Source organism: Apiospora aurea (assembly GCF_038362705.1).
Source record: "Apiospora aurea strain CBS 24483 chromosome Unknown utg000010l_segment0_segment0, whole genome shotgun sequence".
In the NCBI taxonomy this organism is placed as follows: Eukaryota; Fungi; Ascomycota; class Sordariomycetes; order Amphisphaeriales; family Apiosporaceae; genus Apiospora; species Apiospora aurea.
The window spans coordinates 2,146,198-2,160,679 of record NW_027117397.1 but is presented as its reverse complement, the minus strand read 5'-3'; the positions used below and the strand labels follow the sequence as shown (position 1 = coordinate 2,160,679).

At 35.8% G+C, this 14,482-nt stretch overlaps 2 protein-coding genes across 2 annotated transcripts; both read right to left on the bottom strand.

The window, feature by feature from the left end:
* Positions 1-9,264: 9,264 nt before the first annotated feature.
* On the bottom strand, positions 9,265-9,905 carry PG986_014695 (squalene cyclase; the record flags this gene model as incomplete). The annotated part of the gene is made up of 3 exons (XM_066850917.1): positions 9,265-9,318; positions 9,496-9,651; positions 9,732-9,905. 3 exons carry the CDS (start codon positions 9,903-9,905, stop codon positions 9,265-9,267), a joined length of 384 nt encoding a protein of 127 aa, XP_066693155.1.
* Positions 9,906-10,789: 884 nt separating this feature from the next.
* PG986_014694 (HET-domain-containing protein) lies at positions 10,790-13,402 on the bottom strand (the record flags this gene model as incomplete). The annotated part of the gene is made up of 5 exons (XM_066850916.1): positions 10,790-11,489; positions 11,660-11,915; positions 12,086-12,338; positions 12,404-12,936; positions 13,258-13,402. 5 exons carry the CDS (start codon positions 13,400-13,402, stop codon positions 10,790-10,792), a joined length of 1,887 nt encoding a protein of 628 aa, XP_066693154.1.
* Positions 13,403-14,482: the final 1,080 nt, after the last annotated feature.

Below are 14,482 nucleotides of genomic sequence, written 5' to 3'. Positions count from 1 at the left end.
TAATATTATAAGTGATACGTTTATTAGGTAAGGATTAATTAGAGAATAATTATTAGAGTCGACGATAATATTATAGACTTTATCGGTAAAAGGAGTACCCTTTATAGGAGTAGAATCGAAAGTAATATTTATAAAATTAATATACGGATTATTTAAATTAGGGACTGTATTCGAAATAATAGCGGTTATAATAAGTATTATAGTGAACTTAGTATTAATTCGAATAGTAATTCTATAATTAAAAGTAACTTAAATAGTAATAAAAGGTATATTAACTATAGCTTTAAAACTTAAAATATTCGAAGGTATTTATATAACGCCTATTAAAACAGCTACGATAATAAGAATAGTTATTCCGGCCTTTTAAATTATTTTAAAAAATCTAGTGTTTATGTTTTCTTTAATACTATTTAACTTTTTTCCCTTAGGAAGAGTAACGGTTTTATTCGTTAGGTTAATTATTATAATAGCCTAAGGGCTTTTAAAGTTATAATAGTATTATAAATAGTATTTATTTCGGAGTAGAAATAGAAATTATAGCCTTTAAAGAGGGGCTTATAATCGATTTAAGTATACGCTAACTCTTTAAGCTTAAGAATCACTTTGCGTATATTAAAAACTCGTCGATTATAACGGTTACCTTTAAATAAAACTTAGAAAATAGTCTTAAAGTTAATAAGCTTCTAGTAAGTAACCTTTATAATTATATAATTAATAATTATATTATATAAATATAAAATATTATTTCTAAGAAATAGGTTAAGAATAAGGTCGCTTTTAACTTAAGCTTCTTTTGTTAGCTTAATTAATTTAGGTTTATTTATAGAGTTAGTTCTTTTTAAATAAATAGAGAATCGAGCTTTTTAAGTAATATCGGCTTGTCTAACGCTTTTAAGGTGGTATTTCTTGTTTTAAACTATATAGTTTAGTTTAGTTAAAAAGTTTTAATTAATTAAATTATAGCTTATTCCGAGATTAAGGTAGACGTAATTTATATCCTCGTCCGGTGAGGTACGAGCTTTTACTTTAAAGTAGGTATAATTATTAATAAAAGTGTTAAAGGTTTCGATTAAAAGGGCTTTTTTAACGACGTATAAATATTCGTTTATATCGTTTACGTCGTTTTTAAAAACGCCTTAACGAGGTTACGGTAAGGTGCTTAAATTGATCTTTTAGTAATTATATGCCTTACTATAATTATAAATATATTAGAATAACTTATTCCGGGAAGAAAAAAAGCTACCGTAATAGTAATAAATAGTGCGGTTAACGGTAAGCGGAGGTAAGGATAATATCTTTTTTATACTATTATATTTTTTTAATGAAGCTTAGTTTACTTTTTAATAGGGAATGAGATATAATATTTAAAGTAAACGTGGTTTTAACTATAAATAATATAGACAGGGATTTCTTTATTAAAATCGGAATCGGAGGAAGAAAAAGATAAGGATAAATTAAATAAATTATTATTATATTTCTTAATATAGTGGGAAGATTTCTTTTCTTTATCGTTAGACTTATCCTTCTTTTTATATTTTTCTTTATAAGCTTTCTTTTTTCGAATGTATCTTTATAGGACTTTTTTTTATTATTTTACTTACGGCTCCGCTTACCGTTATTAGAGTCGAAGTTATTATTATTCTTTTATAACTTTCTTTTAGACTTACTATTTATTTAGTTAAAGTTTTTCTTTATGTCGTATATATAACGCGATTACTTAATATTAGGGTGTTTTTATTTAATTAAAGTAAGTAAGCTAGACTTAGTTTTATTAACGCGCCGTAAATACTAAGGAAGTGATTTAAATTGTAGAGGTTATGTAAGGTATTACTTAATTTTAAGGGATGTTTTTAATTAAATGTAAGTTAAAATATTATAAGTATTAGTATTATTATTATTAAGGGTTCCTATTATACGAGAGTATTATAGCATTTTATTAAAGAATTAGGGAAGAGTGTATTTATTTAAGGTAATGTCGTAAAGTATAAGCGTTATATCGTTAAATCGTAAAATCGTTTCTAATAAGTTTAGGATAAAGCGATTATATAAGGTATTTAATGTTATTATTAATCCGGCTCGTCGTAGGTTTTAACGGTTAAGAATTATAAATTTATTATTCTATTAAATAGCCGTAGGTTTTTTTAATAGCGTTAAAAAAAGCGTTAAAATTTATTGCCTAGCGGAGTTTTCGGGATTATTATTAATAAACGTTCGGATATAATTAGTAAAAGCGCGAACGTCTATAAAGATTAAGTCGCGATTATGTTAAATAATATCGATATTTTTTTTATCCTCGAATTCCAGGTCGAATATATTAATATCGTTACGTTTAAGCTTAGATAATTTTATTTTAAAAGAATTAAATCTAATTAATTAGTTTTAAATAGTTAATTAAATAGTTATAAATAAATTAAAGTTTAATTTTTATAAATTAAATAGGTTAAGTTAATAAATAAATCTAAATATACTAGGCTTATTACTTAAAGGATTACTTATATTTAATATTAATTAATTTAAAATTAAATCTTTAAGTTCTTAAAAGCTTTAAATATAACCGTTTAAAATCTTATTTAAGTTAATTTTTATAATTTTAAGGTTTTGCTTCGTGTTCGCCTAGAACTTTTATAAGTAATCGTTTATTTTTTCGACCTTCGTAATAAGCTTACCGATTCGTTAATCGTGTTTAGGTAGGGTTTTATTAATTAAATCGATGTTGATAACGATTTATTCTATATTATTAATATTAATTTGGACTTTTTTAGGTTTTAAAACTTTATTAGCGGTCGAACTTTAATTTCGAGCTTTACCGTTACTCGTGGCGGATAACTTTCCGTTGTCCTTTATATTAATAAAGGCGGTGTTTAAATTAAAGTCGTGTTTTTTATTTTTAAATCGGGATAAAGAACCTGGTGACGTTTTTTTTAGAGTCGCTTTTATTTTACGATTCTTAGTTAAAAGGGGAAGGTTCGGTTATTTTTAAGGTTAAAGGTAAATAGGTACGAGGTTTACGAGTGAGTGGTAATATAAAGTTAAGTTACTTATTATTTAATTCGTTATTTCTACTATGCGTTATAGGCGGTGCTATACGGTTATTTATAAATAAATAGTTAACCTTTTCTATACGTAAAAGAGGAAAGGAAGAAATGAAGAAACGAATGTAACGCGATAAATAAGGAGGTTTTAATTTTATTATTTTAAGTACTTAACGTTCGTTAAAGTAATAAGTTAAAAGTGATTAATAGTGTATTTAACGTTTAATTTTATTATATAACAGATTCGTTTATAACGAATAATTTAAGTATTTAACGTTCGTTAAATTACTCGTTTAAGATTAAGCTTAATATTTATACGATTAACTTTTAGTGTTTAAGGTTTATTAATTACGTTTATATAAAATAATTAATACTTGCCTATAAGGATAAATTACTTGTGAAAATTTTTTATAAGCGGTGGTAATGTCGCGAATCTTTATTAAAGTACTTAACGTTCCTTTAAAAAGATCCTTAAACAGCGGCTAAGCTATTTAACGTTCGCTCGTCGTGTTTAATAGTAATATAAATAGCTACTTAACGTTAATTATTTATATTAAAGTTAATTAAATTAATTAATAAAGGTTTACTATTATACGTAACTTTAAAGAAATATTACTATTATAATAGTATTATATAAAAGGGTGACGTAATTATATAAAATAATAAAAAAGGAAGGAAAAAGCACTTAGGTTAGCTATACGTAAAGCTAATAATAAGGTGGCTAGCAGTGGGGCTAATATAGCGTATAGACTATATTAGTAGGCTAACTAGTTAATCCCTCTAATAGGGCTTATTATTACTTTAACTTCTCGATATAGTATTTTATTCGCTTTTAAAGCGTGCTTATTCGAAAAAAATCGAGCTATTTATTAAAGTTTTTATAAATTATATTACTAAGCTCGAGTTTTTTATCGCCTTTAAAGCCGCGCATTTTACTATTTTTACGGAAATTAATATTAAATTTAAATTTAACGTATTTAGTTTAATACCTTATAACCTTAACGAGGTAATTAATAAACTGAATATGCGTCTCCGGACGCCTATATTTAACCTATCCCGTTTAAAAACGGCCAATACTTATAACCCTTAAACGCCGTTTAACCCTTAATAAATAACTAAACACTTTACTTATATTAAAAAAAGGGTATTTATTTATTAAAAAAGCTCTCCGACGCCGATTTTAAATACAGTAAACTAGATAACGAAAAGTATAATTAAAATAGTTTATAAAATAACCCTTATACGTAATAAGATATATATATTAAAGAAAGCTAATTTAATACTTTTTAAACGCCGGAGAGCTAAAAAATTACGAGTTTAGTTTAAAAGAGCCTTTATTATTAAAAAACTTTAGTAGTTATAAAATAAAAAGGTAAAAAGGAAGCGTTTAATGCCCGATAAAAATAAAAATAGGGGTTCGTCGAAACGAAAAGCGACCGGTAAAAGGCGCTGTAATGTTTACGGCGAGACAGGTTATAATACGCGAATATGTAAAAAAGATATAAAATTAAGCGAGAAATCGAATAACGAGTAGTTTTAATTAATTTTAAACGTTATAATTAAATTAATTTATATAAAAGGGTCGAGAAGTAAAAAAAGTGCGTCGCCAAGTAATATACGTCGCGTAGTGGTAAACCACGTTAAACGGTTTTAATATTAATAAAGGCGTCTTAATCTTTAATAGCCCTAATCTTTTTAAGGTCGATTTCCATACCGTTTATACCTATTATAAAGCCGAGATATTTAATCCTAATAACGTAAAATTTACATTTTTTTATATTAATTTAAAAGCTTACTTCCCTTAGTTTTTATAATACTTTTTTAATATATTCCACGTACTCTTCCTCGCTTTCCGAATAAATTAAAATATTATCGAAGTAAACGCTATAAAATAAATCTAAGTACTCTATTAAAATTTCGTTAATAAATCGTTGAAACGTTATAGGGCTATTAGTAAATTTAAAAGGAAGAACTTAGTATTTAAAGGATTTATACTTAATCCGAAATATCGTTAAATCTTAATCTTAGAGTTTTATACGAATTTTATAGAATACTTGGCGGATATCGATTTTAGTATATATTTTAGCCTTAGTTATTTTATTAAAGGTTTCGTTAATCAGTGGCAGCGGATATTAGTCCTTTTTAGTAAATATATTTAATTTATAATAATTAATATAGAAACGGAGTCCTCTATTAGCTTTTTATATAAATAAGATAAGCGCTACCTATAAAATAGTATTATTAATAATAAAACCTTTTTTAAAGCGGCGGTAACGTATTTTTTATAGGCTTTAAGTTTTTCGAAGGATATTTTATAAAATAGGCTAAATTTTAAGTCCTCGAGGCTCTTTTTTTTTTCTAGGTTTATTCGATAATCGTTTACGTTTCCTCGGTACGGCGCGATAATATTAAATCAGGTTTTATTAAAAACATTATAATATTTATAATAATTAGGGGGCATAATTTTTTTAATTTTTTGTTTTAAAGTTTCCTCGTTATTTAGTAAGAAGTCGTTTTTAAGGTCGATAATTCGGTTAATATCGCTTAAGTATACAATTTTTATAACGTCGGAACCGATATCGTTAAAGAATCCGTTTACGTTTAAAGTTTATACTTCGACGGGCCTTAACTTATACTATCCTACGCCGTTTCGTTTCAGCCCGTAAGGGGAGTTTTTCGGGGAACGATCCTTTTTAAGTAAAAGTCTTTTAGTTAAACGTAAAAGTAATAATTTATCGAGTTAGCGGTTTATTTTAAAGATCTCGGGATTTTTAAACCGGTTTCTCGGAGGCGGCTTTAATATAACGTAGCGGGGTAGTATCGGTTTTTTTATTATTTAACTTTGGCTGTCCGTTTTCTATTCCTTAATAAACTATTCGATACGTTGTCGAATTATTTCTATAATAGTTTAAAGAACTGCTTCCGGTTCCCTGGGTTAACTTAAAAACGGGCTATCGTTCGGGGCTTTCGATTTATTTATTATAATAGGCTATCGGTAATTAAATTAAGGCTTCGAAAAAAAAGCTTTATCCCGCTTTCGTTTATTTTCGATATATATTTTTCTTTACCTTTAAATAACGTTTTAATTATACTCGGGTTTTTTTAAAAGCTGTCTTACTTTCGTAATATCGATATTTCGGGTCTAGGTTTTCTACCAGTCCTTTAAAAAACTAGCCGCTTCTTTCGATAGTTTATTATAACGTCGTATTCTTTAAACTATTTTCGTCTAATAATAAGGTCGTATTTTATATCGATTATAAAAAAGGTATAAGAGATATTTTATATCCTTATATTTTAAAGTTTAAAAGGAGGGCGATATTAATTAATTAAAAAGATTTACCGTCGTATCCTTCGATAATTTTAAATTAAAACTTAATTAATTATCGAAGGTTTAATCGCTTTATTACTTTACGGGTTAATTTTACGCTTATAAACAGTTTTTCGTTAGTTTCCGTATCCGCGAGTATATTAATAGTGGTAATAAATAATCTATTGCTTATTATAATATAGGTAAAGGTAAAAGGGTCCCCTTTAAAATAGGTTTATAAAAAATTAAAAGGTATTTCTTATATACTCAGTTCGGATAATATCCCTAGGAGGGAATTAAAATTCCCTAGGATACTTAGTTTTCCGAGTTATTAGAGTTCCTTTTTAAACGAGTAAAACTAAACGAAACGGTCGATTTAAGATTAATAAAATTATATCTTATTAAAACTATTAATCCGTTAATTCGCTTAATACGCTACTAGTCGAGGGTTTTTTTATTAAGATAATTCCGGGAGAAATGTCCGGTTTTTTTATAATTAAAGTATACTCTTTTAATTAAAAACTTTTATTTTAACGGTAAGGATACGACGGGAAATGTCGGTTTATTTAAACGATCCGGCAGCGGAGTTACTAACGGAACTAGTTTTAAAGGCAGTGCTTCGTTTAATATTTTTTCCGATAGTTTTAGCGTTGTCCTTTTTTTTTACGCCGTTACGTTAAACGTAATTACGATTTTATTAATAGTTATATCGGAAAATAATAGAGTAAAATTTATTAAACGAAATATCGTCGTTATAGTAATCGGTAACTATTTTTTTATTTAATTAGGCGGGTAATTTATCGTTAAGTTCCCGTTTATAGTCGTTTTTTTAACGCGGGCGTGTCCGGTTAGTTTAACGAATTCGAGTCGGAAAGTTTAAAAGCTATTACTAAGCTTTATAGTTAGGTTTCAAAAGGCTTTATAAGCTTTTTCGTAAACGTTAAGGTTATAATATTATTTATATAAATAATTTAGGAGGTTTTTAAAAGTTTTAATTAAAGGGTTATCTTATTTATTAATAATAAAAGGGTGTAAGTTTTTAACGGCTTTACCGTTAACCCGGTTAATAATATAGGTATATTTATCTTTATTAGTAAGGTAGTAGTTAATATTCGTTTTTAATTTACTTTTTAAGGTTATAAATTAATAATCGAACTTAATTTTAAAATCTTTTTTATTAATAAATAAGGGGAGGTTAAATATTTTAATACTTCGCTTAGAACTATTAAGTAACGTAACGTCGGTACGGATCGTTCCTTTTATTTAAACCGAAACTTTTCGGTTTCAAATTAAGAGATTAACGATGTGTTAATTTAATTACTAAATTTCCTCGTTTTTTTTGTGACGACTAGTATAAAGTTTTTTTCTTTTTTCGGTAAGCTTACCGTCTTTATTTAGTTCTCTATTTTAACTATTTTCTTGGTTAGCGTCGTTATTTAAGTCTTTTTCGCCGAGGACGGTAATTTATATGTAGTTTTTTTTAAGCTAGTATTAAGGTTTTTAGAGATTTTTATTAAATTAAAGGCTTAGTCTTTAAAACTCATCATAAAAAAGGTTCGTAGTTTAAACTTTTTTTAGATAGCGGTTAGGTTTTTTTGTATATTTTATTAAAATATTCTTTAATAATTAAGCTTTTACGCTTAAGTTACTAGGTTTTCGCGGTTTCGATAAAAGCTGCGAAAGGTATCGCGGGAATATTATAGTGGGGACTATATATAGTAGTTAATCGTTTAATTTTTTTTAATATTTTCGTTTACAATATTAAGAAAGTTATCGAGAAAAAAAAGCGCTCGCAGTTTAAGTTTAACCTCGATTTAATATAATTAATAAAATAATTCGAGGGCGGTAATTTTTTATTTTAAGTCGCCTTTAATATTAAATAGTAAATCCTTACCTTCGCGCTCAGTAATAGCGTTTTAATTACCTACGTTTATTAAGTTTACGTTAAAATAAACGAAAAATACGTGTTTAATTAATAGGGAGTTTCGCGCGGTACGTTTTTTTAAGCTCGCGAGGGAGCGGTTAATATTATCGATATTAAAACGTACCGACTTACGGGCCTGTTTTGCGCGCGTATCGCGTTTTTTTAAGCCAGCGGCTATTTTAATTAATCGAAATTAATCTGGGTTTTAATTTTTAAAAAGGTAGGATATTCGTAGGGCCTTCCTAGGTTTAATAAATTAGATTTTTTTCGATAATATTATAATTATAATAATTCGAAAGGTAAAGCTATAAATTATTACTTTATTATAAAAAACCGAAAAAAATAGGGAAAAAAAGAAAAGGTCCAGCTTTACCGGAACGATTTCCTTATTTAAATAGGTAGGGAAAAGTTAGGTGGCGCTCGGGCTATCTCTCGCATGCCCTTGCCCCACTCTGGTTGGCAAGGCCACCAAAGGCCTGTTCCAAGGTGCGCCGTAGCAAATCGCTTATTATCGAGATACGAACCCTTTTTTTTTATTTCTTCCTCGTTTTTTTCTTTATATCCGGTAATAATAAGTTTATTATATAAGGCTTAAATTATTAATACCGTGTCTTAAACGAGTAAAATATATAATTATAAACGCTTACCCCCTTTATTTTATTATATAAATTACTCGATAACGGCGATAATTAATTAAATCCGAGGGTTTTTTAATTTATATCCCTTTAATAAAAACGTTTATATATTAATATATATCGGCGGGATAATACCGGCTTAATCCCCCTCTTTCTCTTAATAATTTAATATTTATTATATATACTTTTAACGCGTATACCTCTATACCGGTTAAAAGGCTTTAGCCCGTCGAATTAATAAAAAGCTGTATTAATCCCGTTAAATATTAATAACTATTAATCGCTTTCCTATAGCCGCGCTAAGTTCGAATTATACGGTATATATTTATTCTCGGAATAAATTTAAAGCTCGTTAAGATATTTACTCTACGGGTCTAGCTCGCCGTTAGCGCCGTCGAGGTCGGATAAGTGGTAAATTTTCTAATAATATTAAATAATAAATAACGGGACTAGCGTAAACCGAGCCTAGAACGAAAACCGGTATACATTAATCGAAACGAAAGCGGGGTAAAAAATAAACTCGACGGGCAGCTGCGAAACGGCGTCCTAAAAGAATAAGCCGAAGTAGGCGAAAAAAATACGCGTAAAAATACGAACCGCAGCGACGCCGCCGCAGTAATAAATAAAAGCGCACCCGCGGCGTATAGCCTCGTAGTACGGCGGCACCCCTAGGATTTTAAAGGCGAGGTAGGCTTCGGCGCTGATAAAGACGTCGCCGGGGTAGTCGGGCGCGATACTCCAGGAGCCGTTAAGCTGCTGGTCCGCGAGCAAATAGTGCCGGTACGCGTCGCCGTCGGGGATCGGGGTTATGCCTAAGGATTAGTAAAAAAGACCTGCTCGGCTATAATAGTAGCGTTGGACAGCAGTTCCCCGTTCCAGTGCCCGTCTGGCTGCCGGGTCTCCCAGCCGTGCTCCACCGCCAGCTTGTAGGCATTTTGGGCGAGTGCGTACAGGTCGCCGCCTGCATCGCTGGTGAGAGGCGCAATCACCTTTGTCGCTGGCTCCATCTGGAAGTCCTACGGAGGGCCTGCAGGCACCATGAAGAAAAGAAGGAGGCTGAGGAAACTTGGAGGGCGCGTGTAACCGACCCTGTCTGGGTTTTATCAAATGGTGTCTGGTAATGCTCATCTGGACCAAAGTACTGGAGTGTGTTTGTCTCCTTAGAGGAGACTTAGGTGTAGGAGAGGATCATGCAGACAGATTCTCGCATCCTAAAATCTAGGTCCGGGATCTATGCGGGTTGAGCAGTCCGACACACGAGACTTTTGACGTATGTAGCCTGCGCCGATCAAACCTTACTCGCTGACTCCGTCTTCATATGATGATTTCTAAGGCCCACCCTTAATTGCTGCATAATCAATAATAGTCAAAGTTGTCGTTAGTAACGTACCCACGGACTTCCGAAAGTGTAGAGCAAACACTGCAATGTTCGGGTTCCCCGAATTGGTGTCTTGCCATTGCTTGGGATCTTATATCAAACAGAAATCTCCCATTCCCCCGCATGTCTCATCGGATCTCGCAGGGGTCTCATCGGATCCCGCAGGTCTCACCGGATCCCGCTTTGATGCGATAACCACAGGCCGACTTGCAGCCCCTTGCTTCATATATCCGCAATTTCTCCCTTGCGTCCGTCTGAGCGGCTGTTGATGACGGCGCCATGGCTTGATTCTGTACTTATTGAAGGTTATCAACCGTAGCGACGTTGTTGGTCCAATCACAAGACCTTTCCTCACTTTCCCAACTGTCTCTTCTTGTTGTGGTATTCAGCTAAGTGCCAATCCATGCAGCGCAGGAGAACCAAGCCACAAACCTCACCCAAATAGGAGGCACAGCAAAAGAGCCGAGGCCCACATAGACCAAGCGCCCGTTTCTATGAGTAGCTCTGCCAGAATCAAATGATCTTAACCGCCCGCACCTCCCAGCCAGGCAAATCTCCAGCTTTGCAGTCGAACATGTGCCGCTCCAGGTCAAACCAGCGGCAGGAGCCGATTCTTTTGTAGTGGTCACCATCTTGCCTCAGTAGAATGCCGGTTCTATCGAAGGCTTCCACGCTTGTGAACGTCGATCCTTGTGAGGTAGTCTCGTGGCCATGGTTGTACCGGCGGGATTTCATGATCAGGAATGCATATACCTCTATTTGTTGGAAGAAGATGCTCGCGTCGCTCGAAATATAGTCTTTATCGTCGTCGATCTCGATGTCTGTGTCGTCTTCGTGATCAAGAGCAGCATCGTGAGCGGATCTGGCGGCGGTCAGGTCGACGATGTGATCCCGGCTGGGCCAATCGTCTTCCCACGCGTCGGCCGTGCACCTCATTGAGTGGCCGTCGATTAGAACCTGCCCTGTTCCGTCGCATAGGTTGATCTCGTACCTGATCATGCGCATGGCCCCTTTCAGCTCCAAGACACCTAATTGGATGCTGAAAAACTCCGAGCTCGGCGAAGTAGGCACCACATAAGCCGCGAGGACTTCCACGTCATCTGGAGTATATGTCCACCCGCTCAGTCCCCCTGTGAGTCCATCCTTGGACTCGAGGTGAAGTGGCCCCGAATAACCGCCGAAACGAATCGTTGCATCTACTGCGGCCCAAGACCTATTTCGACGTTCGAGGGTCAGCGTCGCTCTGTCATGAGACTGTACCAATACAAAAAACGGGCAGAAAGGACAAAAGTGAGTATATGGCCTAGCGAACTACCACCATTACACTTACTTCTGGGAAGGATACGAACTAGACAGGTACCTGGAATACTGTCCACTACTTACCACGAAGGTGCACGATATTGTTTAGGTCTCGGTTTCGGTAGGCCCTCATCGGTCATCCAGCAAAGATTTATGGGTAAAGATTCCTTGAAGAGGCCGGCCAGGTAGGTGTATCCGTGACCGACGGCAATAGTCTTAGCAATTGCGGAGATGGCTACTAGCTTGTCCGAAGAGTTCGTCATGGCGCGACGACTGTACTCCTTGGCAATTTCCTCCAGGGCCGGCATAGGCCGTCCTGGAATACACGGAATCGCCGCGTCTATCAAGCGATGGGTTTCGATCAATTAACCAGCTGGGTAGGATTGGGACGAGATATTTGCGAAATAGAGAAGGTCGGTGTAGAGGAAGTAAACGCGGGAGGGACAGTCAGAATCACTTTGAATAAATTACATGAGAAAAAGAAAGGATGTGTCTTACCCCGGGGAACACGGAGCCCTTCGTATGTATCGTTGGTAAACAAATTGTCCTTCTTCCTCAAGTTCATGCGGTAGCACTGAGCAGATCTGCAATACCAGCGCATGCTGTCCCTGGCGTAGCATATTCTTCGGGGAGACAGCAGTGCTTCTTGGAAAGTCCATGCGCGGGTGTTGATGGGGCTTCCTAGAAGACATCGCCCGTAGTACTCGTCGTCTTCGACTAGTAGCACATGACCTGTCCTTCCATCTTTTGCCTTGTACTTGATCTGACCCCGGATGGAGAAATCAGCATACGGATTCTCAGAAGTGAGAATCAAGCCATACATCGTACCTTTGTAGGAGGGAACGACTCGTAGGAATAACGCTGCTCGCCAAGAAACCCTTCATGCACATTACCCGCCCTTGACGCGCATATGGTCAAGTAGCCTTGCTGATAAATTTGTGGCATGATACCAAGTTCTCGTATCAGATCCTCTGGGTCATCCTGAACAATACATAGAGCATCGATCCACAAGTAAGGTATACCAAGTCGCTTGCACACCCTAACTGCATCCACCAGTGTCTGCGGTAAGGTGTGCATGTCGATCCCTTCATTGATGTGTCTGTGCAAGGTTTGCTTCGTGGTGCGGATCGGCTGTGGTCCTCCCCATACATAGCTTAAGCAAGCCCATCTCACGTTCTCCGCCATATCCTGCCTCTCCACTAGATTCACATGGCTGGCCTGATACGTGCCGACGTCGAGCAGGCGGCTTGGCGCAAATCCATCGCGCATGTCGTCGCAAAATTGGTGGGCAGTGTAGCACTCATCTATCCACCTCGCAGCCTGTACGAACGCTGCCTCGGAGCGGGTATCCGCAAGAATCTCTGTTGTAGTAAGAACCCCAGATGCCACATCATCTACAAGTCTCATGTTAGCTGGACAGGGGAAATTTGTAGACACGCACGTCGCGGGTGAATGCATCACTTACTGGTATCAGTGGCGTGGGGTATGAGCTTTTCGGTTTTCGTCAACTCAAGGGGTATTCTCTTCGACGCCCGATTGAAGTGAGCTACCACCGAGTCGCATGGGCTTTGCTCGGTGTCTTGCAGAATGCGCACAAGAGCGGAAGAAAATATGCAAGTGCCAGCCGCTGTAGCCCCGGGTCAGTATCAAATAAGTAGGTGCATAATTGGGCACGTGAGCACCATTCTTCAAATCTGAGTAGGCATTGGAGATGGTGAAGTCACCTGGGCCTTGCGTGATATCGGTCTCGTTGATAACGATAGTCTCGCACTTGGGGCAGCTATGAGGCTGCGGGAGGTGCGAAACGATTACCCGCTCAGATAACATGTTGTCTGCGATAGTCGGTTGGTCTTCATTCAATTCATGACCATGCGCAGTTACAGCCATATAGGGGTACGGGTAATTCGCGACTCTAGCTTGTATCAAGCGAGTAAGGTGAGAATCTAAGAAAAGGGCTAGGAAAATGAAGTATATCAAAGTAAGCGTTATATCCCGATCAAGTGACTGGCATGACAAGCCCCTGTCGCAGTCGCAGCTGACTACCCCGCCTTCAGCTTGCGCGCTCCGAGTTCGCCTGGTTCGCCACCAGTGACCGGCTGGTAGCGCTTCCATCCAAGACGCAGAAACGCGAGCGGGCGAAGGGCTTCAAAGCGATGCCAATCAGGCGTTGACGGCGCAAGGCACAGGCTGATGCGCTGACGTGAGATGTTGAGGCCAAGTTAATTGTTTTCTTTTTATATGTAAATTTCCTGTCACGGTGACTACTGGCAAATCTAGGCCAATGGCTTTATTGAAAAGGATGCACAACTACCGCCGGATGTGCATAAAGAACCATGGACAGCAGAGGAGCGGTACTTGCGTGCCTACTTAGCAATATACCCTTATAAAGATCACCACTTTATAGTATCGAGCATTCGGGTCTCCAGGCAGCTACTTCAACCTCTTCTCTTCCATGTTGACTTACTAGATTCTTAGATTTCTCTTTCTCACCGCCCGGATACAATGCCATTGAATAGAAGTTTCGATCTCGGGTGGATCGACCCTGATGCGTCGAAGCAACTTCCGTACGACACCTTTCGTCCGGCCGCACACCATATGGCACATGACTTCCACATCTTTTCCAACTAGACTGGTGTCGTAGTTGATGGTAGCATCCGGTGTGTACACGAACTTGACCAACGTCTCCGAGTCACGTTCATAGGAGGCGAACATCTGGTGATAAGCCGTTATTGGTCTAACCCCCGCATTGTAGACTGATCATGTGATTAAGGGGGTGACCTGCTATGCGGAGGACGGTGTCCCGGATGTTCTCCTTGTCTAGCAAACAACTTTGGATAGTATGCGTGATAGCCATGTTCCTGCCAAGCTGCATTACACTTGGGCATGTGTATTTTACACTAATTAGAA